Source organism: Aquila chrysaetos, chromosome 5, assembly GCF_900496995.4.
Source record: "Aquila chrysaetos chrysaetos chromosome 5, bAquChr1.4, whole genome shotgun sequence".
NCBI classification, from domain to species: Eukaryota; Metazoa; Chordata; class Aves; order Accipitriformes; family Accipitridae; genus Aquila; species Aquila chrysaetos.
In genome coordinates this window covers 47,954,874-47,981,360 of record NC_044008.1, presented here as the reverse complement: position 1 = coordinate 47,981,360, position 26,487 = coordinate 47,954,874, and the positions used below count along the sequence as shown (strand labels likewise).

The 26,487-nt window shown below is 49.9% G+C and overlaps 2 protein-coding genes across 3 annotated transcripts in view; both read right to left on the bottom strand.

Annotated features, from left to right (window-relative positions):
• Window positions 1-4,792: 4,792 nt before the first annotated feature.
• BCL2L10 (BCL2 like 10) lies at window positions 4,793-8,183 on the bottom strand. The gene is made up of 2 exons (XM_030013748.1): window positions 7,675-8,183; window positions 4,793-5,962 (listed from the first exon to the last, which is right to left on the bottom strand). Exons 1-2 carry the CDS (start codon window positions 8,074-8,076, stop codon window positions 5,831-5,833), a joined length of 534 nt encoding a protein of 177 aa, XP_029869608.1. The 5' UTR covers window positions 8,077-8,183; the 3' UTR covers window positions 4,793-5,830.
• A 2,675-nt stretch (window positions 8,184-10,858) lies between these two features.
• GNB5 (G protein subunit beta 5) overlaps window positions 10,859-26,487 on the bottom strand; it is a 30,562-nt gene continuing 14,933 nt past the window's right edge. For both annotated transcript variants that reach the window (XM_030013747.2, XM_030013746.1), the window contains 8 exons: window positions 26,376-26,452; window positions 24,709-24,841; window positions 20,703-20,846; window positions 17,431-17,522; window positions 17,261-17,309; window positions 14,546-14,642; window positions 13,328-13,494; window positions 10,859-13,009 (listed from right to left, as the gene is read on the bottom strand). In XM_030013747.2, the coding sequence (XP_029869607.1) occupies window positions 12,998-13,009; window positions 13,328-13,494; window positions 14,546-14,642; window positions 17,261-17,309; window positions 17,431-17,522; window positions 20,703-20,846; window positions 24,709-24,841; window positions 26,376-26,452 (771 nt within the window). In that variant the 3' untranslated portion in view covers window positions 10,859-12,997. The remainder of the gene's footprint in view (window positions 13,010-13,327; window positions 13,495-14,545; window positions 14,643-17,260; window positions 17,310-17,430; window positions 17,523-20,702; window positions 20,847-24,708; window positions 24,842-26,375; window positions 26,453-26,487) is intronic.

Sequence of the window (26,487 nt, the reverse complement as noted above, 5' to 3'; positions counted from 1 at the left end):
ACCATACACGTGCTGGCTATCAGGAAACAAGCGTTCGCCCTGCGTGTCAAGCGCCATCAGCTCTCGGCTGCCGCTGCTCTCGTCACTACCGTTTTACAAGGTTATTTTACACCCGACTGGTGGAAGTCGTTCTTGCTCATGCATTATAATACTTAGAAAGTCATCTAACCACCACCCGGCCAGTACAGCACCAACACGACCACTCCTCCACAGCCTTCTGCTTGGCACCAAGAGGCGGCGTGGCCTTGCTGCCCGGGGCAGGACGACACGGGATGCATCCCAGCATGGCCACGCTTCCAGCAGGCAGGCTGCTGGGACCTCTGAGGCTTCACAGTTAACACTTAGAAATTAATTACAACAGTCTGGGAGTCTTCTAAAGGCACTAATAGCTACAAGGAAGAAGCCAACCGGCCTATTAGCTCAGCGCACTACAGTCAGTGCTTTCTCTCTAGCGCTTGATGAAGCCAAGCGCTTTTGCACTTTCACTATTACGCATTGCAAATTAAAATCGCCGGCGAGAGCTCCTGGCTTTGGCATCAGGCTGCAGAGCGGGCTCCCCACAGCAGAGCTCCAGATACCATGCCTGGTCCTCCCCGAGGTGCAACGCGGCACGGACAACTTCCCTGCCGTCAGACTGAACCCGGCCATCGCTCCCCACAGACCCTGCCGGGTATTAGCCACATTTGATCGGGCGGGGGGGGAAGACTATCCAAAAGCTATAAGCAGGGTGTGGGGTTCCTGCTGTTACTCACCATGGGCTGAGCCTGTTCAGAGACAAACAAAAGAGCAGGTTGGGTCAAACACAGGAACTCCCTCAAGTGAACTGTTGTCACAGGTCAGAATCATTAAAGGGATTAAATCCGGAGAGCACAAACTTTCTGCAGCGCCTACAGCGGCTTTCTGCAGACAGGCTTTTCTAATTCCCTGCGCTGCGGTGCCTCTTACTACAGGACTTCATGGATTTCAATCGCCCCGATAGCTGGTGTGGTCCCCTACTGAATTAAACCAGACATTTTAACAGGTTTAATCCTTAACTAACAGAAACGCCTAACACACTTCAGCTCTAACACAAAATGGGTGAACATCCAGAAACCATGAGATTGCCAATTGGCGAGTGTCAGTTACAGGCTGCGGGTGCTACAAACTTATCACGGGCTGGGCAGAAACAAATGGCCTGTTTGAAAGGAGACCTATTTGACAACGAAAGCCAGGTCCTCTCTTCCTCGTCTCATTTGAATAAAACAAACAGACCAAGCCCAGGCAGAGAAAAAATCCAGCAAAACAATCTTGTTAGTTCAGCACAGAGTTGATTTTTAGACTTCCTACATTTGACGTCAAGTAAATCAGGATTTTATTTTTTTATTTTTAACTCTGTTCTCATTTAAGAACGTCAGTTTGTGACAGGATAATCGTTAAAAGTTTGAAGGTAACATTTTTAAGTGCTCCCAATAACAGCAGTAGTTATGAAGGAATTACACTGACTCTTTAAACCTGAAAGCAAGCCATTTCCCAGCTGCGCTTGCTCTCCCCCCGTCGAATCTTGTCATTGCAAGGATGACCTGGCTCAAGTCTGGTACAGAAAGCAGCCAGAGAAACAGAAGCGAAACCCAGGAGTTTGTTTGCATTATCTAAACTGAATGAACACAAGAAGTGAAATTACGTGAATAAATGCCACATACTCGGTCTTTTTCTTTCCAATGATTCTTTGGGGAGTTTTTTGGCTGCCCAATGAGTAAGTCAGTTGTAACAGGGCTCTCCCGTCCTACCCGGGCTTGGGTACCCCCCTGGAGGTCAGACCCGTGCTGCACCCCCCCACAACGGCAGCGTGTGTGGGCAGAGAAGGACACAGCACCAGCACCAATTCCTTCAGCGAGACATGCCAGACCAGATTTTTCGCATACCACAGCAAAGCAGCTCACAAACTGCCGTATAACACCATTCTGCAACTCACATTTTTTGAGCTCTAACAGCATCTCATTTTTTCCAAAAAGAAACCCACTGGCTAGTTCAACGCTCTTAAGAAGCCTGATGAATAGATGGCTTTTTCCTTTAACGAGAAGGCAGCTGGGCTCCTGCAACAGCACTGCGCTCTTTGCCCGTGGTTACAATGGATGGCCCTTCAGAAGGGAACCGCGTAGGGAGCAGGTGCAGCGCCAGCAGATAACACTAACGGCTCCAGTAAGACGATTGTGAACACCACTGTAAGCTGGGAACACCACCGTCTCTGCCACTTAGCCCTGCAAGGGTCTCTGTACGCAGCGGGGCAGCAAAGACTCGCAGCCGGTACGAGCAGCCAAGTGACGGACGCAGCTCAGGCAGCACGCTCACTTCTCTCCCCTCGGACTCAAGACCCTGCCCAGCACTCGGGTGCCTCGAAGCAACCCACGACTGATGGCTTCTGCAGGCACGGGCGCATCGGGGTCCCAGCAGAACCTACGGCAATTACTGCGTGCTAATCGTTAGATAGGAGGAGGCCTGTTGCGTCCGCCGCCTGCCCGCCAAGTACACCGGCACTGAAGAGCTGAAAGCTGTCATGAGGATTAGGCACCGCCTTGTACTTAAAACACCACCTACTCTCCTTCTGCATTTAAAGAAAGGAACGGCAGCGTCTTGCTTCCCTTTTCTGAGGCAGAAAAGAGGATGAGCAGCAGTTTTCAACTGAAATACAGGACTTCATTGAGACAAACTGTCAGGCTGAAACTGAAAAAAAGAAAAAAAAAATAATTCAGAAGTCATGCAAATGCGAGTGAGTCTAAACTGCCTTGCAGTCAGCGGGGCTTCAGTGACTGAAGCCCTGGTCTTCAATCCTACATCACCACAGCCCCCGCCTCAGCAGAGTGTGGCTCGGAGAGCGTGGCTCTGGCTGGGGCGGGCAGGTTACCCCCCCGTGCCAGGCTCCGGCAGCCTGGGCTGCGCCCACTGCTCGCAGGGTGGCCGAGTGGAGCACCCTCGGGTGCAGGCTCCCAGCAGAGACCGCAGCAGCCTGGCTCCGGGCATCAGGAAGCTACAGGCAGTGCTGCTGCTACGCTGCTGAGCTGCGCTGCAGTCTCCTGACTCAGCCTTACAGCGTTCCTAAATTAACCCTGGTTCTTCTAGCTCTTAGGAAACCTACCCCAGCTGCTCCCAGGCCGAGGAAGAGCGGCAGATGCTCTCCGAGATGCACCTCGCAAAGGGTCAGGTTTATGCCAAAGGCTGATGTGACTTTATTCAAGGACATTTCCAGACCGTTTTCTTCTCTTTTCCAGAGCCCACTGTAAAAACCAGCATAATATCCCCTCTGCTATTGCTTTTGTGGGGCCAGCCAGATCAGGTTACACTGGAAATCAAGATACTGATATTTTATCTTTGTTCTGCTTGGTATTGGAGAGACACCGAGATCCACAGCAGGACATTTCCATGCAATATTTCAGCTCCGTTTAGAGCACTTCTTGCCCTGTCGTTTGCCATGCTTTTCAGCACAGCACACATCCCCCTAAGCATCCCACGTTTTGGGAACCATCCTCGCTTCCCAGCACCAGACAGCTCACTCCCGCCATAGCCAAAGTTTCAGGCACCGCAGCCTCCTGGCCGCCCAGGAGGACGGGAGGCAGACGCCCGAGAGCATCCAGCTGCCGCAGAAGCAGGCGCCATCCCTGTGGGAACTTGAGAGAGGAACCGAGCATGACGGTCCCGCGCTGCAGGCTCTTAATCCTTTTGCCGAGAGGAGCCAAGCCGGAGTTTAGAGAACTGGAAGTCGGAGAACAAGCGGACATTTGTTCAGAGCGGGCGGCGTGAGGGGGAGGACCACCAGCTCCTTCCCGCCTCCGCGGGACTTACCGTCCTTGAATGTCCCTTTTTGTCCTTCTCCCCGCATCTGCAGCCGGTCGGCACAACGCTGCTCTGTCCGGCGCGGGGCCGCAGCCCCCGCCGCACGCCTCCCCCGGGGCCCGGTGGCCAGCAGAAGGAGAAGCGGGGTGGCCGCTGCCGGCCACTGCAGAAGGAGAAGCGGGGTGGGCGCTGCCGGCCACTGCAGAAGGAGAAGCGGGGTGGGCGCTGCAGAGCTGGCTGCCAGGCTGATCTTTCCCAAGGGGAAGTCTGCCGCCCGCCGGGTGCTCTTCCCACGAAGGGGCATACCCGCTCGAAGGCCAGCGCGGGGGCCGACGGGCGGCCAGGGAGGGAGGCTGAGCAAGGGCCTCGCACCGTTTAACGGGTATCAGAGCCACCCGTACCAGAGAAACGTCCGACTCGGAGACAGAAGCGTGACACTGCTTTTTAAAGGAGTTAAACCCAGCACCCTCAAAAATTACAGCTGCTCAGTATTACTAATCCGAGGAGGTTGAACTCCGTCACCTATTGCTCAGTCGTCATCATAACTTGTATCAGAAACTCCAGTTTCAGTAAAAAAGCATGCATGTGTAAAAGAGAGGCAGCAGCAAGTCTTGGCAGAGAAGAAACAAGAGCTCTTTCGCTCTCTACAAGCGGGAGCAGCTCTTGGAGGAGCCTGTCTGTACCCAGCTATGTTAGTAAACTTCAGAAAGTTTTGGCCTACAAAACCACCCGGTTATTTCCAGTCACAGTGGTGAAGACGGGCCTTTTGGACTGGATTTTCCCCTTAGACTGTCTTAGCCCTAGTTCTGACTGCAGGACTCCTCCGCAACAAAGACTGGTATCACACCGCTCTGGTGCTGCACAGCTCCTCGTGGCAGGTCAAAGCAGCAGGAAGGTGAACAGAAGCTGATGCATCCAGGTAACCACCGAAACGCTCGCTGTCCGAGTACCGTCACCCATCCGATCGAGTAAGCAGAAAGTTAAGTTTTTTAAAATAAAAATACTTAACATTTATTCACCTTTGAAGTCACCATAGTAAAATTGTACACGCTATGAGTAACCCAGGAACGTTATTAAAAGCTACCAGAAACATAAGGCAATTTGTACAACCATTGAAAGAAATACACAGCATGTTGAAAATAGAGTGAAATATTACTCAAACAAGACAACGCTTGATACGCACTAGAGTGACAAGAACCAGCATTAAGCTTTAAACAAAAATAAAGATGTCATGGCTACAAGTATTATACAGTGATAAATACTTCAAAAATATATTAAGATATACGGAAATTCTCGTTTTGTCACGGAAATCCAGAGAAATTCCAGCCTCCACTGGATTTCAATATACCAATTAAGGTTTAATATTTAAATTCCTTTCCTTTCAGTAAGAACGAGTACTGCAGCCATTACCTTCCTGTATCAATACTTATCTTCTTGTAGTGTCATGAAATCAGCCTTATGTTATATTAAGCCCTAATGCCTCTCGCATCACGGGCGCTAATTGCTCTAAATCAACCAATGAGTTGCCTTTCGGTAACAAGTGCTGTGCACCACATTTGAGGCTATAAGACATGTTAAATCACAGTCAACGTTCGCCCACTTTACAGTATTAATGGAAGGCAGGTTCGAAGACTTGCCTCCATGTAAATAAGACGTCTCGAACAGAAGGTTTAGTAGCGAGTCCATCATAACGTTTTCCTAGCATAACATCGAGCACTCAGAAGTTACAGTACATGAACCATGCTAAAGTTTAGGTTACACCTTCAGAAAGAAAGTCCAGAGGATGTTTGGAGACGGACAGGTTTTGAACATGCACAAATGGTGGTTTAGTACACATTTGTTTGTGTCGTTACTGGGTAGCAAGTGAAGCGGTTTATAGCCAAGGATTTGGTGAGACAGTTTTCCAAGCCAGTTTAAAAATATAAACTTCTTCTTAGAGGGTCTGTTCTATAGAAAATAGAGTGGAATCTGGTAAATTGTCAGTTTTGAGAGTACTTTCCCACAGCAAGATCCGTTCATCAGCCTACCGCACCACCAAGAGAAAAGCCAATCCTGCTATTCCAAACCCCGCCGCAGCCATGATGGCATTGCTTATGGTACTGCTCTGGTCAGCCGGCTGGGAGCCATGTCTGCCGAAGAAGCGACAGAAGCCATCCTAGAAAAGCAAGAGAAAGGACATTGAGTTGGTCGGCTCACAATTAACCGGACTTCTTTTAACAAGTCTTTGAGCACAGTATGGTTCACATTCCCAGCGCGGCGTTTGTCAGCTGCGGAAGTCTCTACTTAATCATGAAAGTCTGAGCCTGCTGCCTTGGGCACACAAAAACGCTCTGTGAGAACCTTTGCACAAGGCGACTGAAAGCAGTAGCTACCAGCGTTTGCACGGTTTGCTCAACAGTCAACTGCAAACTTCCTACCGAGATGCTCAGCATGTCATTACGTTATTTTCGCCCTTTTAGGCAAGTTTCTGAGGGGAGCTGCCAGCATTGTTCCCCCTCGTTCAAGTTTCAGAAAGCATCTGAAACGCAGGATATGGAAATTTCCACTTGAAAGACAGGAGCCCGAAGCCGGTCCCATCTCGGTGGACGTGGGACTGATTACACACTCTTGGAAGGGCCAAGCGGACACTGCTCAGAGCTGACCTATGACAGAGCAAAGCTGGCAGCTGCTCTCCCAGATCGTTATTTGTGATAATCAGAAGTGGCAGCAATACAACTCCAGATGGTCGTGTTTGAACTCTGCTCCACAGATGTCTATGTAAACAAGTTACACTCTTAATTTCTTCCGGAACTTTGTTCTTTACACTTTAATTTGCGCGAACGGGCAGCGCGACTTTGCCAAGTGACAGCGTACGTTGTAGCCAACCGCTGTACTGTCCTCAGCAGTCAGACGGACCGGTGACCGCTGGAAAACCAAGTTCATTTTGGTCTCTGGAAAAGTCAACGAAACCAGCGGCCGCTTCCCCCCGCTTCCTATTTTTAGTGCTTATTTGTACTGGCATCAAATATTCCACTAGGACTGAAAATAGGAAACGTGCAGTTCTGCGGGATAGCTGACATTTTGTTCAGAAACGCAGGCAGAGCCGCGTGGACGCCTCGGAGGCTGTACTTTCGGCACGCATCTCCAGTGGCAGAGAGCGAGAGCAGCCGTCGCTTTACATCGCGGCGTACGTCAACGCTACTGCCCACACCTTCCCGAGGCCCCGACCCGACCAGTTTCAGGACCAGCAGGAACCAGAGCGGCAGGTCCGGCTGACGGCTGCCTCCCTGAACGGGCACGCCGCTGTTTTGTGCGCGCACCTGGGGGAAGCCCCGTGTCGGCCAGCTCTCCAAAATCCGAAGCCCGCGGACCCGAGGAGAAGGCAAACCTGCCCCCCCCCCCCGCCCCTCCCCGAGCCAGCAGCGCCGTTCCTGTCCTCGCAGGAGCCCGCGGCTGGACGAAGCCGGCCGCCGGCACCTCTACCGAGCTGGCCTAAGCCACAGCGCAGGACACCCGCGGGCGCCCTACGCCCCCCCGGGCGTACCCCCCGCACGCCGCCCGCAGCTGAGCGGGCCCCGCGGACGCCCGGCGGCCCCTCCCCGCCGGGGCCGCACACGCCCAGCACCGGCAGGAACACCCGCGCGTCTCCCGGGCAATACCCCCCGCCCAGGGCCAAGCCGCAGCACGGCGCCGGGGGGGGGGGGGGGGGCTGCCCTGCCCTGCTCTGCTAATCGCGGGGAGGGGGGCCAGGCCTGCCGGTACCCACCCCGCGCCGCGCTGCCGGGCCGGCCGGGCCTCCCGACCGCCCCCCCGCCTCGGTCTCCGCGGGGACGCGCGTCCGCCCCGCGCCCGGGCCGACCCCCGCCCCGCCGCCCCGTCCCCGCTCACCCATCCGCCGTGCGCCTCCAGCCACTCGCCCCGCTCCTCGGCCAGGTAGGCGGCCAGCGCGGCGGCCAGGCAGCGCGGCCCGTCGCCGCAGCCCCGCTCGGTCAGCGCGGCGGCCAGCGTGCCGGCGAAGACCACCAGCGCCAGCAGCCGGCCCCAGTTGAGGCCGCCCTCGGCCTCCAGCTGCGCCGCCACCCGCTCCAGCAGCGCCGCCGCCTCCCGCGGCTCGGCCCGCGCCAGCGGCGCGCAGGAGCGGAAGAAGGGCCGCTCCCGCCGCTCCAGCTCGGCCGCCGCCCGCCGCAGCGTGGCCGCCGTGGGGCTGGGGGGCAGCGCGGCGCCGCCGCCCCGGTGCTGGAAGTAGTCCTCCAGCAGCAGCGCCGTCTCCTCCTTCAGCGAGCTCGGCATGGCTGCGGCCCCGCAGCAGCAGCTGCCGCCGACTAAGAGGCGGGGCGGCCCCTCCGCCCGGCCCGGCCCGGCCCAGCCCGGCCCGCCCCGGGGCGCTGGGGGAGCGCTCCCCTTCTCCGGGGCGGGGCCCGGCGCGGCGGAAAGCCAAACCCGGGGCGGGGAGGGGGGGGAGCCGGCCCCGGGCCGGCACGGCCCGCCTCGCCTCGCCTGGTCTCGCCTGGCCGGCGGGGCGCTGCCGGGGAGCGAGCGCCGCTTCCCCGGAGGGTCCGCCTGCGTCCCCGGGGATGGCACCGCCTGCACAAAGCCGCGCGTTCCCCTGTGCGGTCGAGCGAAACGCTGAGTTGCGGGGTGCCGACTGCGAGGTGCTTTTTTTCAGACGGGGTTTTTTTTCCCCCTCGGTGGCCCGAACCTGTCCGCTTTGCATCAAAGGAGCTGCAGGTTTTCGAGGACCAAAGGGCGAGCGCATCGTGTATTTACCAAACAAATGCGGTGGCCTTTGCTTTTTGAGGGGCGTATAGGCAGAATCTAGGATTAGGACCTTCACGGTGCAAAGGTTGGGCCCTTCGCCGCTGGTGGTGTAAAATAAAACACACCGGCCGAGTGGTGTCATTTGCACGGGGCACAGCACCAGGGAGAAATCTCAGCTAGAGGCGTCCCCTGCATCCCAGCTGTGCCCTTCGAGCTGTGAGTGCCATCAGCTGCTTAACAGATCGTCAAAACTCCCATAAAAACCACCCCCAGATTTATGGTAGGGCCCAGCACAGGTACACCCAACTTGTGCTTCCTGCTCAGCACCAGTTCGCAAGCGAGGCTCAGATGGTGGCCCGGTGCAAAGCACGGCTGCGGCTGCACCGTCACCCCGCGCCAGCACTGGGAGGAGCGGGGCTGCCGCAGCTGCCTGGGACTGGGTCACGCTCTCATCTCTCATCGCACAACAGGCTCAAGGTGCCCAACGTGCCAGCACGGGACTGCTTGGCTTCGCTCCACCTATCTTGAGTTACAGCTTTCCGTCTCCATTATACATCCCCATCAGAAAACCTAAAAATAGATGGCTGGAATCAATCCTATTGCGATTTCTCAGATCACTATCAAGAATTGGCCTGAGCTCTTAAGAGTTGTTCCTAAAGCAAACTCTTCGTTTTACGTGCCCGCATTTGGCTTTTGTTTTGTTTTTAACTGGGGAGATCTAGCCTGTGTTTATGTGCTAGAGCAGTAGCTGGATTGATATCTTTTCACCAGCACTTTACACACATGCTTTTTTAACTAGAGTTTTCCTTACGATTGTTAATCCTGAGCAGGAATTTCCTATTGCATTCCTCACGGCAGGAGAGCAAGAGGGAGAGGCTGCTCTTTCTCTAGCAATATCCTTTTCCACCCTTCCTGTTTATATAGCGTTTTTGTTTAACAGGACGGAGCCGTCTGACAGTGACTTTGCCCTAGCTATAGCTCCCTTCCTCTCCATACATTTAACCTGGGTATAGCCCGCTTGCGCAGCCTTTCGGGGCTGCTTTTCCTTCACCTCCTGGCTTGAGCTGAGGAGCGGGTCAGGAAGGTAGGGCCAGTGCTGGGGCTCTGGGATGCGACACTGCTGCTTCACTGCCGCATCCAGAGCTGCACGTCTGTTCTGCAAGGCTGGGACGCGCTGGGGAGAGGACAAGAGGCAGGTTAAAACCTCTCCCTCTGGAAAGGAACAGAGGCGTTTCCGAGACACAAAGAGCTCGACAGACCAAAGCAGGGGGTCTCGAAACGCTGGGTTTGCCAAAGCCTCCTTGGTCAACCTTTAGCGAGTACGAAATACAACGGATGCTTCAGTGCCCTGTTCCTCTATCTTCGTTTATCTGGCGGGAAGTCGAGGCCCGTCCTGGTTCACAGCTTTCACTGTTACCTCAGGACCAAAAAGGTGATTTTCACAGGTGCCACGTCCATGCAGCCTGACTTACGAGTCCACAGGCAGTGGCCCTGAAGTGCAAGAACCATGCGATCTCTCCCTGCAAGAACAGAAGTGCAAGATGCGCTGTCAGCCTCGTTCTCAGTGGAGCTGGTGATGGTTTGGGCACTGATGTCACTCAAAACGAGCTGGCTCAGCACTTTCCCTAGCCCCTCAGAGGAAAGGAAATGAAACAACGTGCCTAAATTAAGGAGGTGCTTTTTTCAGTGTCTAAACCGAGCGCTTCCACCAACCACCTTCATGCTGACCACAAAACCTACACCGAAGTGGAGAGGACAGCTGACCCCAGCACAGTTCTCCTCTACTGACAAGGCAGAAAGCTGAACTGCTGCATCTCAAGGTGATCTGCAAATATGGTTTACCCAAACAGTGATAGCCTGAGCCCTCAACAGCGTTTTGGTGCCCTGCTCTCACTGGCGTCCCACTGCCATGTGAGGAGAATCCTGTGCTCCCACAAAACATATACTCTGCATTTTCCAGTGCATTCCCGGGTACGGCGGTGAAGATGTGGAAAGAAAACACCATGTTAGCTGTGATCCTTCTGAGCAGGAAAACACAACCTGAGTTCTGGCCTCCTGAATGCAGAAGGAGCTCAGATGGAGTTTCAGGTACTTTCAAGGACTGCTCGCTCTCAGTTGCTGTGGCCCACCATGGGGTATTTCCAGCAGATATTCCAGAAGCAAATTTCTAGTAGATCTGGATTTTGCCCTAGATTTTTGCAGGGCAAATGATCTAAGAAACTGTATGGTGCAAAAAGTAAACGCCAAAACCCCCGAAAAAATAGCTACCATTACAAGTACCTAACTGATGGGAAAAACGACTATATACATGTTCTCAATATGTAAAATACAATTTATTGTATTTAGGCCATTCATAGGTATCAACACAATGCAGTATGTTTGAAACAAACTTCTTACCAATAAATACTATCTAAACATTAATATTAATCTTTTGATCAAATGTGTACAGTGTATTGACTCAGTATTGCACAGTGAGCTCTACATGACATTTCCATAGTGCATTCAGTTTGTTACAGGGATAGTTTGCCACAAATATTGCAAAGCGTCAGAGTTGACTTTTCCAAGCTGAGCTCTTTCATTAGGGACTGAAGGCTGATAAAAATGTCAGTGTCCTAGGTTAACAGGTTATGGATTCATGGAACCTAGTGTTTTCATGAATGAGGAGACTTTGTTTCTAACACAATTTTTATAGAACTGTAAAAAAAATCCCACCTTCAAATAGAATGAGCGTATTACCATCAAACTTAGGTGAACAGCCAACTCCAGTGATCAGTGAGCTTGTGATCAAGCTCACTCCAGTGAGCTTGTTTTCTCTTGTTTCAATCTAAATATAAATCATGTCTTTGATCTTTTCAGAGATGTATCTCCCCACTTGCATTTCAAAGGCCAGACCCTGCAAGCTCCCAGCATTACTCCAGCGCTGCTCGGGCACTTTGCTCCCTATGTGCCTCCGCTCAGGTGAGACTCAGTACCTGACAGTATGAGCAGAGGTGACACACGCTAGTCTCAATAGTTTTCAATGTATAAATGCAAATATAATTTCCCAATAGTTCTATCATTAACTGTATCTCAGCTTTATCTGATTAAATCTTGGTTCTAGAGCATCAGCTCCGCATGGGGGTAGTCCTGCCAGTCTGTATTGCATTACCACGCTCACACAGAGGGCTGGGTGCTGCCAGCAACGTGGCCGGCTGTACTGCCTCCCTGAAACCCAGTGGCTCCTGGATCAGATGGGCTCGTGAGCACGGTGTCAAATGCTGGCAGGACTGTGGCTCACAGCAGGTTTTCAACAACTCACTGTTGTTCATTCTCAAGTCCAACTGTGACAAAACTATGTCCACGCCAGTGGGAGATTACTGTTAAGAGTAAGGACTGTATGATTCGTCTTGTAAGGTTTGACCCGTATTTGCATGAACTTACACTGCTCTGACATTGCAGAAGGACCTTAAAATGGGCATACGCTGCCTTAATACACATTTAAGCTACACTGCCCTGCCCAAGTGGTATGAACTGCTCAAAATGCAAATAAGAATCATGATCATAGAATGACTATGACTGACTTGGAAAAGATTTGACCACCAGTATAACAGTGCTTAGTGCTTAGCGTGTAGTATCCCTTAGTGCTTAGCATGTAGTATTCCTTTAAGTAAAAGAAAATTCACTCACCAAGTGATACAATTAAAAATTTCTAAGAAACTACTGGTTAAGTATTACCTCATGATTATGTAAATCATGTTTATATCCCTCCTCTTTGCAGTTTATCAGTTTGTATATATTTAGATTCTTTATATTCATGTAACAGAGATGAAATACTTATTTCTATCTAAAAAGACAGTAGGAAAAAACAGGGATTGAAAGGCTTTCTTTTCTGTACAAAAAATACATTCTTATGACAACAGCCAGTACCTTCACAGTAGGTCCTTTGCTCCTCTACTTACTGCCAAGGTTCGGTCATCCATAACGCCATCATAAAGTATCGGAATTGTTTTTCTTTCCACTTTTCAACACCAAAATTCAATGCACTACTACGGAATGTTTCCAAAGTTTTATGCTACATCCTGATAAAATCAAGAATCTTTTTTTCTTTTTTTTCTTTTTTTTTTAACTTTAAAAAGGAACTAAATTCATGCAAATAAATACATAATGTGCTCTGAAATACTCCATTCTATGATACAGGTGACTTCAGAGAAAAGTCCCTTTATAATTATCTAAACTAGTTCTAATAAAAGAAGATAATTTCAAAACAGAATTAAAAACATTTCATTTTACTACAAGTTGATGTTTGCTATGTGTTCAAGCAGATTACATTTTCTACCTAGCTGTGTTAACCTGTGGGTTCAGTGTCACTCTTTTGTAGTGTAGTGAATATTTGATTTTGAGGGGTGGCTTTTTTATGCAGTTTTTGTAGTCCAGGGTTTCAGCCTTCATTTGATTCTGCATACAGGATCTCAGGTTAAGCCCAGATCTGCAGAGAGAGTTGAACAATGGTTTATGACATTAACTATTCTATCAAACATTTAATTAAAATTTGGCAAGGCAGTCAGCTTAGTGGTACGGAGTATGAGCAGCAATGATATTATTTAAGCCACGTTCAAAATTTAACAGTTCTGCTAGCACTTTGTGGGGATTTCTTTAATTTGAATTTTCTGTTCATGTTTTACACTGTGTTTTTATATCCTCGTTAGTCCCTCTTGAGTCAATTTTCCTGTAACAACCCTTGCCCCCTTTTTTAAACAATTAAACAAACAAGCAAGCACCCACAGTACGTGCTCCCAACACTTACTCGGAGAGTGTGGTCCCAGGAGCCCGAGCAGAACGCCGTCCCATCGGGAGAGACCCGCAAGGTGCTGACACGATTTTCATGTCCAAACAGAATGGATACACGGGACCCTTTCAGCACATCCCAGACATTTATGGTGTAATCATTATAGCCTGCAAACAGTAGGCGACCTACAAAGAGAATGAGGTTTTACACAGTGAGGTCGTAAGCAGGTAACATGTCCTGACTGCAGCAAGGGCCTTCTGCAGGACATTCATCACCCCGTGAGCCACAAGCCAGCTTTCCCGTGCCACCCTCCGCACACAGCGAGCCCTGAGCGCTGCCTCCCGCGGCTTGCTGTGCTCCCGTTAGACACCCCTGTTCCACTGCTGAGCTGTCCATACTAAATGCTGAATCAATTAAAATTTGCTAGCTTAAAATACAGTTAAAATTGAGTTAAATTATATATAGAATCTGTTCAGTCGTTAGAGACAGGGGATGCCTCCAAATCATGACAGACTGAAGAGCACTTCAACAGCTAATGCAGGGTAGTAATATTTTGCTCAGTCTTTACGCAAGAAGTTGAATACAAATGGTTGTATGATTAGTAGACAATTTGGTAAGTGATTCACGGTCCCCAACGGGACAAGCTGTGGTGCTTGTGACCATGACAGAGACATCTGCCTCTGTCCCAGGCGGAGCAGCTCACCACCCACTCATCCCCACACAGGGTGACTGGAGGAGCTCTGCATTTGTTCTGGGGCAGGAGAGAGAAGACTTGAGCTCATGTCTCCGGATCTGTAGTGAAAAATGGTAATCATCTCTCTGTCTTCATGCTCCTCTAACATACTTCTACTGTCTATTATTATTAGCCTTTTAGAAACTATTTATGTAAGTGCGCTTAATAGTCAGTTACATTTCATGTTTCCTTTGAAATGTTTTTAATCATTATTGTGAAATTCTAGCCCAGCTGTAGTTAAAGGCAAAATATTTCCTGCCTTCAGTAGGGCCAGGAAAATACTTTTGACTGCTACAACGAAGCAGCAGCCAGCTAGGTTATTTAAAGAGTAATTATTTTTACGGAGGCAAAAAAAGGCTTCCATGCATTAAATTTTTCTTTTGGTACTTACTATTACTTTTAATAATTTTTAATAACAAATGCTTCATCAAATTAAACGGGCAAAATTTTACAGTTCCCCTCAAATCCCAACACTAAGATAACCTCCAAAGTTCAGGTCTCACCACTGAGGGAGAAGTCCACACTGGATGCTCCAAAAATGATGCTCTCTTTGGAATAAATTGCTACTTCTCTGTCTGCACGAAGGTCATATAAACGACACTAGGATTAAAACAAAACCAACACACGTGCCTCAGTAAAGGCTGGAGTCAACAGCTACTACATTTCATTGAAAAAATGGGAGTGGGAAGGACCACAGCCTAACAGGCATCACGGGAAGCGGCTGTTTGGCTTCTTTCCTTCTGCTATTTCTGCCCGCTGTAACTGGCACTCCCCTGGAGCCTAACAGGGATCTAAGCAACACAAGGCTGTGTTGTATAAACTGAGTGAAGAACTTGCTTTTCCAAACCACTTCTCTAAGCCTCCTGCCTGTTCTGCTATAAAGAGATGAGTGGTGGGATTTGGACCATGGCTACCCACTGAAAGTCCCCCTACCCTCTTGCTTCCCCGCTGTGGTTTCCTGCATATGAGGGCATCCTGCTGCTGGGGAGGTACATGGAGAGACAGTCTCTAAAGACGACAGTTTAGCCACAGCTGGAGCCTGGGAGACACAGAAGATTAAATCTCTAGTCATCTTTGACAACACGGACCACATGGCACGGTGCTCAGACAGTCCCTCAGCACCGGGAACCTTAGATGGTAGTTCTTGCTCTGAGTAAGACAGGATAGCAAACAGCCCCTGCCCTTCCACGAGGCCTCTCTGTCTGAAAAACCTATGTGAAAATAATTCAAGTGAAATAACACATTTTTATACAGATCTTTGGTTTTCATTTCTCATGGAAAATCCCCAATCACCTCTACAACCTGCACTTCCTGTTTTTATCACTTGCCAGCATACTTAGGCTCGTTTGACATGGAAAGAATGTATAGACAGACCAGACTTCATTGCCATGCAGAAAGGCAGTCTGTTAGCCCTGAAATCAAAATGCACTTTTAAAACTATTTGAACTGAAAAATCTTCCTCAATAAGTTAAGTTTAAGCAAACACTGGCCATATGGGTTTGCTAATATTAAGACTTTACTAATGAAAAATGGCTGGTATTCAAGCCTGCACATAAAGAAGAGGCTGTTTCATTCGCAGGGCGGTGGGGAGCTGCCAGGTATGTGAAGTCCAGGTTTCCCAGTGCTCCACGCTGGTGAATAATTCCATCAGACTGTCCTGACAGGGAGCTGGGGTCACCGCAGGTGACAGCACTGCCATGTGAGCACGCTTTTATGGTTTCCCTCCAGACAGTCAGGATCATCTATCTGTTCCTCGAAATCCCTAAGTATATAAATCAGGTCAAGGATATCAGTCAGTGTATCAGTCTGTGAAGCTGAAAACACCAACCTCTTCATTTAAAGAATGAAGTAGATGGAAACTGCCAGAACCTCTGTCAAAAGTACGGAGATGGAATTTCCCATTCTCCTGCTCAAGTTGGAGGTGTCAGGAATAGTTAAGAGAGAAAAACCCCATCAAATAAATTAATAAGCACAGGAGCCCAGAGCCCGTGGTACTGGGCATAAAAAGAGAGTGCTCTCATTGGAATTTAATGATGGACAATTTCTCCATCTCACTCCCTCAGCATCTCAAGTGCTCAGAGTACCGCATCCGAATGTGCAGAGAGCCACTGGGCTCACCACAGAGCTCGAGGTATTAATTTATAATCGCAGCTTTTAAGACCTAAAAGCAGTGTACGCTTTCTCCAGAAGAGTCTTGGAAGGTCTCCACATCCAGTGAAGACAAAGGGAATGTTTCTATTGAGTTTAGCTAGTATTGGAGCGGACTCAAAACATGCTCTGAGGGCAGAGTACTTCAGAAAGAATAGACAAGAGAAAAAAGGTGCCAGGTGCCTCCCAAATGCCTGCTCTCAAGTTACACCTAACTGCCAGCTCAGTCCCTGCAGGGCTGCGGTACAGGCAGAGCCTGGTCCCCCATGGGGACCCAGCAGCTGCAGGGAGAGCCACCAGCCCTGCCCATCGCTCAGGGGCCTGAAGGCACCAGGAGGTAAGTGGCATTTTACATACAATGTGTGACCAAAATTACCTGTCAATACATACTGTGTCCCTCCTAGCAGCTTGCTCATAGATAAGATCCAGTAAGAACTATTGTATCATCTAGGATGACCTGGATGCGGTGGTGACTCATCGCAGTGAGAAGTGTTGGCAGTGAGTCAGGCTGACAGGGAGATGTATGTGGCCAAGGCCACCCCGGGGCTGCGCTCTCAAGATGCACGGGGCCGTGGAGGCCAGCTGACCGGGTCTGCCCAGCTCCGCGCTGAGCCCACGGCCCCTCTGCTTGCCGGGACGTGCACACTCACGTGCAGGCTCCCTTCGTGCCCTTGCACTGTGCTGCTCCTTCTGACACAAGCTGCAGCATTTCATCTGGTTCCTCCCATGTTGCGACCAACAACTATATGAAGCCAAAACTCTTCCAGTAAGACAACTAATTTTGACCATGAATCTTCAAAACACAGAAAATCTGAAATGAATATTCGGACAGTACCTCAGGTAGAAAAGTTTGCAGAGGTGACCTATGAAGTGTTACTAGATTTTGCCCTATAGCATTAGATGTACTATTTAATATAAATTATATTATAGCATTATTATTTCTGCAACTTTGGTGTCACAGGCCCAGTTCAGTCACTTCAAGTCCTCTGTGGATGTGACCTAGTCTTCTAGGAAAATCTGACTTGGGAAGTAACAGACCTTCCCTAAATTAGGCTGCTGAATTAACATACCGTGGCATCGTCTGAACCAGAGGCAAAAGCATCTCCACTTGGGTAATATCTGTGCATGAGTAAAAAAAGACCAGAACACATTACATTACTTGGATGAGGTCAGACTTCAAGAATAGAACCAGTGCATTGCTCAACATCGCAAATGTGTCCTCTCCCAGAAACATACTGACCTGACACTGTTGATATCTGAATCGTGGGTTTCAAATGACTGGATGCACTGACCAGACCGCATATCCCAAACCATGGCCTTCTTGTCACATCCCTAATAAGACAAAAAAATTCACTACAGTTGCGCAAATGGTGACATTCACCCCTCACGTTGCCTGATACACGTCATCAAGCCCAGCTACATTCAAAGGCTCTGAACATCACAGCTCTGAGGGGATGTAACCAGCAAAGCGGCCCCAGAACTGGCTGCACTGGTACCCCCAGGCCCGGTGCAGTTGCAGTCAGGAGCAGAGCGCGTCGCGAAGGCTGGAGCCTCAGCAGTGCCACAGAGCAGCACAGGCATAGCGCTGCCGTGCAGCACGGTGGGGTGCAGACAGGCCTGGGGTGTTTGTGCGGGCGGTCCCATACTAACCGGCACTCGCAGCCCTGCTCTGCTTGCGCTGCTGCTATACCTGTGTCTGCAGTCCCCCCATGCCACAGAGCTGCATAACTGACTCACTCCCTTACCACTTAACTTGCCCAATATAAAAAATTAATACCCAGCATTTAAAGTTTTATAACTAATTCTTTTCACACACTGAAACAGAAAGTGAAATAAGTGCGTCTGGAGGGTCTCTTGCTCAGCCTCTTACCAGAGTTAACGCCTGCCACGGCTCCACACCCACGTGCTCAATGGTGTGGTTGGGATGAGAAAAGAAGTAGAACAGCATTTCATCTCGTTGTCAAGCTCTAACCTGCCCTTCCAAGCTGTGCTTTGAAAAGATCATTTAACACTTGGTGCTTGCTTCGAGATGCTCATCACCCTGAACGCTTTGGGCAAGGGGCTCAGCCCATGTAGTCTGCAACGTCCTCGGGGCAGGAACCATCTCATACCCGTAGGGCCACGCTCTCAGCTGCTGTTGTCTCGCTGCTGTCACAGTGACAGGAAAAAGAACACGGACTTTTCTTTTAAGAGTGATGGAAGATTTTAATATATATGACCCTGCTGAGGGGCAGGCTGTAGGTAGGCTCAGCTCTGGGGGCCTCAGCCTCTCTGAGGCTGCGTGGGAAGCACAGGGCAGGCCAGGCGGCTGCTGCTTCTGCCAAGCTAGTGCATCCTGCCCAGCAGACTGTGCCACACATGTTATTTATTTTTAAGCAGATACGATTGCTAATTAAATTAAATAGTCTTCACAATCCACATCTTTCTCTCTTTCTTTTTTTAATTCTCTTGTTAAAATGAAATCCTAGGTTTTTTACTAATGATGTCATTATTTAAAAGAGGTAATGTTCCTTTGTACCAAATTGTGGTTTCTGCACTGGGGAAACCAAACAGGATAGAGGACATTTTGGACTCAGCATATTTCCCTCTCAAGCCCCGCCACAGCCCAAACCCAGCCCTTCGAATTGCTTCCATATGCACTGTTCTTACTGACCTCTCTGGGAGTTTGGGGGCAAGACCAATCTGACAAGCTGGTGCTTTGACTCCTAAGGTTTTGAAGGAGAAACCAGCAACCACCTGTGGAGAGATGGGCTCCCTGAGTGCTATCCAACTCGCCCCAAGAAGCAGTGCTCAGAGGGCAATGAGCAAAACAGCCGGGATGCAGACCTGAGCTCACCCAGGAGGGCTGGGATTTTCAGTTAAGTTGTTAAATGTAACAGCACCCAGGCTGCACGCTGATCTATTGGCATTGCTTATTCCAGCTCAAGGTTACTGTATTACATAGGCACAATATACAGGGAGTCTCTCTATGCCACTATACCTTCAGGTTGCACTGTTCTGGCTATACCTGCACTGACACAACGTAAGACAGATCTTCACTGAAGCGGTATTCCGCATATGTGATGAATTAAGCGAGCCCCTGTAAGCACGGACATGCCCAAGCTGCTACATCGACACAAGTATGATATATTCTCTTAGCAGTACCATAGCTGCTTGCGATTCTTTACCCTATAATAAGCTGAGCTGTTCCCAGGGAAAATGAATCTATCCTTTCTGGGAAGCAAGCTCGGTGACAGAAAAGCCGGGGAGGAGTAATGTACTCGGATGGAATTAGCTTTCAGTCACGCTTTGGAGCAGCTGTGCTAGCAGCAGGCAAACCGGGCCCGTGTGCTGGGCTCTGCTCCTGATGGGCCAGCCAAATTTGATAAAAGAGCCATAACAGAAGAGGTCCAGGTTTATTGTGTAGGGATGGGACCGTGACTCCGAGCACAACAAGTGGAATCCCCTAATCCATGGTCAGCACCCTCTGGCACAAGGGCCATTTCCATCAGCAAGCACAGGACCAGTCCTGGGCTAGTGCTGGTGGGGCTCAGAAACCAGGTACCTTCAGCAAAGTTACTGGTAGCAACCTGCCTCCAGTAAGAGAGGTCACCTCTCAGCTCCTGCCAGCCCTCACCTGCACACTGAACTTCTGATGTGAGAAAGACAAGGACCACCTCGAAAAGGAGCTGAGCCCCATCTCACTCACCTTTATGCCTTGCCCACCTCACTGCCAGGCTGCATGCCAACAGCTCGGCTGCCCGGGAACAGCAATCCCTCAGCAGCAGGACAAGATTTGGAAGATGCCCTGGGTACTCTCCCAGACCAGTCCTGCAGCCCCAGCAAGGTTTGTGCGTTCCTCTGGGCCAGAACAGGGAGCAGGCAGTGCTCGACTGACGAAGGGGCTTTAAATGCCTCTGGTACCGCTGGAAGGCACAGGGGACTCTGCAACAGCTGAAGACGTGGCCACACCTCATCTCCCTGCTCCAACTTGTACGAGGGTTTAGCCAGCGTCCAAGCTACCCTTTGGCTTCTTGGGGAGCGGTCGAGGGACATAGTGGCACGCACGTTATTTGCACCCCCACTTCAATGTCCTGAGCAGCCCCCTGGTACACCCCATCCAGCTCCAGAGAGCTGGGCACGAGAAAGGAGCCAAATGCGGGAAATCGTCCGCTGTGCCGGGCTCCTACCCACAGGGGCTCACACCTCTGCTGTGGTAGGAGCCCGCTGCTCTAACTCTGAGCCTTTCCCTTCCCGGGAGAGGCGTTGTTTTGATCTTGGGCTGGATTGCTTTGTGGGGTGGAATTTGCTAAGTAAGCAGAACGGCAGTCAGACTGGCTGGGTGGGTTTGACCCCACAGTCAGGGGTTTAATTTGCTCCAGCTTGGAAAATGTGCTTGCAATGAGTGGATTGCACTGGGGCTTCCAACACATACTCCAGCACCCTCTCAATAAGATCACGAGCCTCCTGCTTTGCTGCCTTTTCCCTTCCACGTTCCTTAATTTTGTATTATGATAGGAAGCTCCTGCTTACCCCAGACACAAATGTATTTCCCGTTTCAGAAGGGGCCAGGTCCAGGCACAGGACATCAGCTCCATGACCATGGAAACTCTGCAGAAGCTGTCCGCTCTCAACATCCCACAGAGCACAAGTTCCATCTCCACTTGCTGTCAGGATCTATAGGAAGTGGCAAGAAGAGTCACAATAAAAAAATCAGGAGATGATCTTCAAGTTCACAAAGAAACAACTGACATCCTATACATACACCAAGGACAGCTTTAATTTAATGAAATACTATGCAATAAATCAAAGCCATAAAAACAATGTGAATCTAAGCACAGTTTATGGTTTTTATTTTTAAGGAAAGAAGTTCGAGTGGAAAGGACAGCTATATTGACACAGCTATAACTACAGAGTATTTCAATAATGGTCAGTTTTGTGCAGTGGGGTTTGGAGAAGTGATGGCAGTAAGGATCTGCTGGCATTTCCATATCCTCCAAAAAGGACATAGAACCAGACTGTTATTCCTGTCTGCCCCTGCATTTAACCCTACCCATATTTAGGCTGCTGGAATTCAACCCAGCTAAAGAGAAGAACTATTGGAGTTAAGTATACCTGTTTACTCTCTGAATTTTTTTTCTGCTTGAAATAGCCAGGTTAAACCCAATTAATTGGGCTTAAGACATGGATCTTCTGAAAGGGAAGTAAGCCTGTCTAGACAGTTGTTTGATAAGTCCATCACCTCTCACTTGTCCAAAACCATTTGTGTGTGAAAGGGCTTGAACATACACTGACCGAACATAGCTCACAGCTTCCCTCATCTGCTACAGTGCTTGTAGAAAGCACATGTGATCAGTGCTTGTTATTGTGGCTAAATCCTGATGATGCTCAATTGTTCAAAATTTCCCCTTGGCACTCGAAGCTGTTACGCAATCTCAAATTCTGTAGGTTGAAAGGGTCCCTGTGCGCTGGCGTGGAAGGAGGCAAGGGTGAACGTAGGAGGGCTCTCAGTGTTGCACACAGGTTTTTCTCACAGTTGGTGAGGAAACTCAAGGGATCCCCGTGGGTAGTCAGAAGTTAAAAAGAAAATATCGTTCAAGAAGAAGATGATCACACAATCATGAAACCATTCACAGAGTTGCATAAAGGTTAAACACTGAACATGTTTGACAGATGCTCCAGAAACTCCTCCCACAAACAGAGGTCTGCAAAGCTGCACAACAGCCTGTTCTGAATCCTGCAGCAGAGAGATGCTAATACCCTGAGATGATAATAGCAGAAGAAAGTCCTGACTTCTCTTTCTGGCCAGCTTTTGAGCCTAGATCAATGAACTTCTCTGTTCTGAGGCCTATTTGTACCTGGCTGAGGAACGAGGGCTTTCAGCTCAGAGGATTTGCTCTTGCAATAGCGTGTAAGAAAGACACGAGGGGAATCGGAGTAGCTCGGGGCAGACGGCAAGGGTCTGTTGGCAACCCAGAGCTCCAGCTAATGCTCAAGGAGGAACGTTACGGACTCAGCTTCAGGGTATTGCCATTGCAAACCGCACCAGACCGAAAACCCTCCAAAAATCCAAACCCTGAAGGGAATTAACAATCTTCGCGATTAGCCCCCGGCTTGCTGCAGGAGGGACTCCGGCCGCGCCGGACGGGGATCCTCGCCTGGCGCCTGGCGGCAAGAGCCGGCACTCGCACCGGGACGGGACAGCGGGGACGCAGCCCCTGCTCGCCGGGAGCACACGCACCGCGGCCGCCCTCGCCTCAGCCGCCGCCTCCTCCTCCTCCTCCTCCTCCATCGCCACGGGCCTCATCCTGCTTCTCAGCCCGGCCGCACCGGGGGTACGGCGGCCCGCCCTGTGCGAAGCACTCGAGATCCCAATTAACTGCTGCTATTAATACACATGGAGCACTGCCACGTGGGGAGCACTATCACACCGCAGAGCTGCAGATATACCTAATTTAGGAAGCGAGGCTCCCCAGCCCCCTGCGGACGGAGGCGGGGGAGGTTCTCTCTAGCAAGACTGGTTTGGGGCACCGAGAACAAGGTGCACGGGTCGCCCAGCCCTGCAGCTCAGCGCTTGTCTTGGCCCAGGGTGGGAACACGACGAGGAGCAAGGATGGGACCCCCTAGTTCAGCACCCACACAGCCCGAGAGCGGCTTTCATCAACGACAAACCACCCCCGGATCTCCTGCCATCGCACTGCCAGACGCCCACGGGCACAGCAACTCCTGCCCTGCCTGTCACTCCTCCGAGGGAAAACCGAGCTGTAGTTTAAGAGCGCGGCCAAGGCAGAGCAGCAGCATTCACAGCACCTAGCAGCGGGTGCTGCGGGGCGCTGGGCTGGGGGACGTACGCTAGGGCTGCTCCAGGACACGTACCACATCCCTTGGTGACGCAAGCCGGGAGAGCAGAGCTGTTCTGCACGCAGCTGGGAAAGCTCCTGCACAGTGTGCTTGTTACACTGTGCACCCCCAGAGTTACTGAATAATTTTAATTCTGTGGCCGCTACGTAAAAGGAAAAAGATAAGAAATCTGGGATTCTCTAGGATCCTCTACAGTGTCCTAATGGGAGCTTGGCCAACCCACTTGCTTGTATTTGTTTCAATAATAATATGCGGTGCTATAAATGATCACTTATAAGCCTATCAATCACAAGAAAATTTCTTTTTAAAGTCTTCAGAAAAATCTCTGAATCGCTGAATATAAAGCACTTAAATCCACTGTGGTATTATTTAACAATAGTAATACATTACCTTCAGTATCAGTGCAGTTTGCTGTATTTCACATGGGAAAAAAGACCCAACTTTTCTTTCTTCTTTTAATTATGAAAAATAACTATTTTTTCCTTTCATAGGATTTAATAATGATGCATATAGGTATGGACAAGGAAAGAGAATACTGGTTTTCTATCTCATCAGAAACATTCCACTTAGTTTAGACTGCTCTAATTACTCAGGGCTCCTGCACAGTGAGGTCAGGGCTAAGCAAGACTTAGTGCTGGGTACCTCCACCACTTGTTTCCATGGCAATGGACTTAAATTAGCACCACGGAGTCATTACAGAAACCATAGAATGCCAAACTCTTGGGCATCTTATGTCTTGAAATAGAAGCAATGAGAGCTGGTATTTCCTTCAGAAGAGCTCCAAATATCTGGAAGAAAGGGACAAGGTATTCCCTTTCCAGCAGCTCTGCTGATACAGAGAGCAACGAAAATGCTCCCTTTTGCCACGTACTTTGTTCCAGACCTGCACTGAGCAGAGCTTCAATTAAATTCAAAAAACAGAGAGGACAAGGCGATTATCCTGGCTCCTTTCATCATCTTTCATATTCCCAGAGAAAGAGATCTTTTGAGATATTCACTACAGAGGAAGGCTGGCCTGGTCTCAGAAGATCTGCATTTAGTTCCTGGCTTTGCCATCACCTCCCTCTGTGGGCCTCTGCGCTCCAACCCCCCGCACCCCGGGCTGCGAAATGGGGACAGCATCACTCCTTTCCCTCGCGGGAACACACCACTGCATGTACGGAAAACAGAGCTGGCTAGCCATCCTCAAGGTCAGATATCTCACTGGGTATAAACAAAAAATACTAAGAATGAAAGCAAAAGCAAAGTTGGCTGGATGTCCAGGACAAAGCAGGCAAACAACACAGTCCCCATTGGCTGGCATAGCACATACCCAACCCAGTCCTAGCCGAACTGGGTTTTTAACTATTTGTATTAGTTTGAGCTCCTAAAAGCACCAGCCAGCACGGACCCAGTGAGCAGAGAGCACACAGGTACCAGCGAGCTCCCTCTGCAGAAGTGACAGGCCTTTGCAGGGCGCAGGCGCGACAGCCTGGCCACGGGCTGTGACAAGCATTTCCTCAGAGCAGCTTTTGCAGCGCCTTCACTATCCCCAGTGAGGGTTTTCCAGCAGCCGCTGCGTGGGGCAGGACATGGCCCCGGGTGCCCCAGGTGCAAGGAAGGTTACCTGCACTGCACACGAGTGCAGTTCATGTTGGGTGTTGCCGGACGGTGAGCAGCGGGTAGGGAATGCATTTACCTGCATGTCTGAGTTAGTGAAGCTGCAGGCAGACAAGTAGTTTGTGTGCATTGCAACCGATTTCTTCTTTGCAGCCATATTTTCATTTTTGTCAAATGTCAGAGGGTACACAGAACACTTGTTGTCCAGGCCACTAAAGAGAGTAATAATAGCAATAACAGAGAGAGGAGAACTGGTTAAAACTGCAACGACAAAAGGCGAGTGGTGATAAGAAGGAAACCACCTGTCAGTGCAGCGCTGCCAAACCCTTACAAGTACCGACTTCCCTGTATTGTGCTGTCCGGGATCTCCCTGTGCAGGGAAGCCCCAGCTGCCTCACCAGGCTGGCTACTTTACAGAACTTGAACAGCTGCGCCTCAGTATTTTTTAACCTCATCGAGTTTATAAATGGCACTGAATGAAACCTCATGAAAGTATGAACTGGGAGGTGACATAGTAGTCACCTCAGGGTTAATGTTTCACATGCAGCCAAACTGCCATCTTTCTGTTGACATCCATCATTGCGAGGATCAGTATTTAAGCATCATTATTTATCTACCTTAATAAATTTGACCTAACTCCTATGGAAGAGACGGTATAGCAAGTAGTGGGTGTGAAGACAGGGCTTTTAGAAGAGTTTGGAAAAAAGGCAACAGAAGCACTGACCTCTGTAGCTGTGTGCCCCTCCTGGACAGTTGCACCAGTTAAGCTGTGTCTCCCAGGCCAGATGCGGGACTCTTTTCTGAAGGGTCTGACTTGTGTCTGACCCTTTTCCAGAGCCGTGGTAGATCAGCCCTGCCCTGGTCCCTGGGATCCTGGCAGACCACCAGGTGCTGGTTCTCTGCCTTATATTAGGTGCATAGCACTTAACTGACAGCATAACAGAAATACAGAATTAGGTAGTGCAATGCATATATGCCCTCCCCGTCTCTCTTACAAGTGTGCAGGCAGAGCTTTCTTGCCATTCTTCGAGTTTTAGTCAAAAACATGCAGTTTCTGGACTCCCTCTCCACACACATTTATGGAGTCTGCCTGTCTGTCTCAGTCTGCTGCTTTCTAGATTTGCAAGCTGCACAGTGAAGTCTCCCTTTGTTCCATTCTCTCGCCCCAAGCTTGCTTTGCCTGTCTGATCCACCCAGTCTCTTTTTAAAAGATGTTTTGCCAACATCTCATCTCTTTGTTTTCTCCCCTGCATAAACTCAATTTTTTCAAACCTGAGCCCTCAGAAAACTTGGAGAAGACTACTGAGGATGGGGTTACTTCTCCCCACCCTGCCTTGGCAAGATCTATCCACGTGCTGGCAATCATTAATGACTAACCTTCTCTACATTGTGGAAGAAAGAGTGCAAAGTAAGAACAGGATTAAAGCCACTCTCCCTCAGAAGATATATCCAACACACACAACCAAACTGGAACAGAGAAGTTGCATGCATGCGGAATTCCTAACCCATGATATAAATGCTGAAAGAGGATTATTTTCCATGCTTACACAACAAATGTTATTGCACTGAAGTCAGTGGAGATAATGTGTACGAGCCATTATGGGAATAGAATCAGAGGCACTGAATGTAGTCCTTCCACCCGCAATCAAGGCACGCAAACTTATAGCTGTCAGCATCTGAAGGCACCGGACCACCACTACAAATCAAGCTTCTCTGTGTAAGCAGCTGTGGAAACTGGGAACTTACCCACAAGCGATGGCACATCCAGATGGGGCATATGCACACGCCATCACCCAGGTACATGGCATCGTCACTGCGTGTTCCTGAAACACAGCATTTCTTTAAACTGGGATGTCAC

What these genes read in the sequence shown, in the direction of transcription:
- BCL2L10 (XM_030013748.1), bottom strand. Translation starts at nt 8,076, where the DNA reads ATGCCGAGCTCGCTGAAGGAGGAGACGGCGCTGCTGCTGGAGGACTAC. An exon ending in TGGAGGCGCACGGCGGATGG is followed by an intron (nt 5,963 to 7,674) that starts GTGAGCGGGGAC and finishes TTGCTTTTCTAG; the next exon opens with GATGGCTTCTGTCGCTTCTT.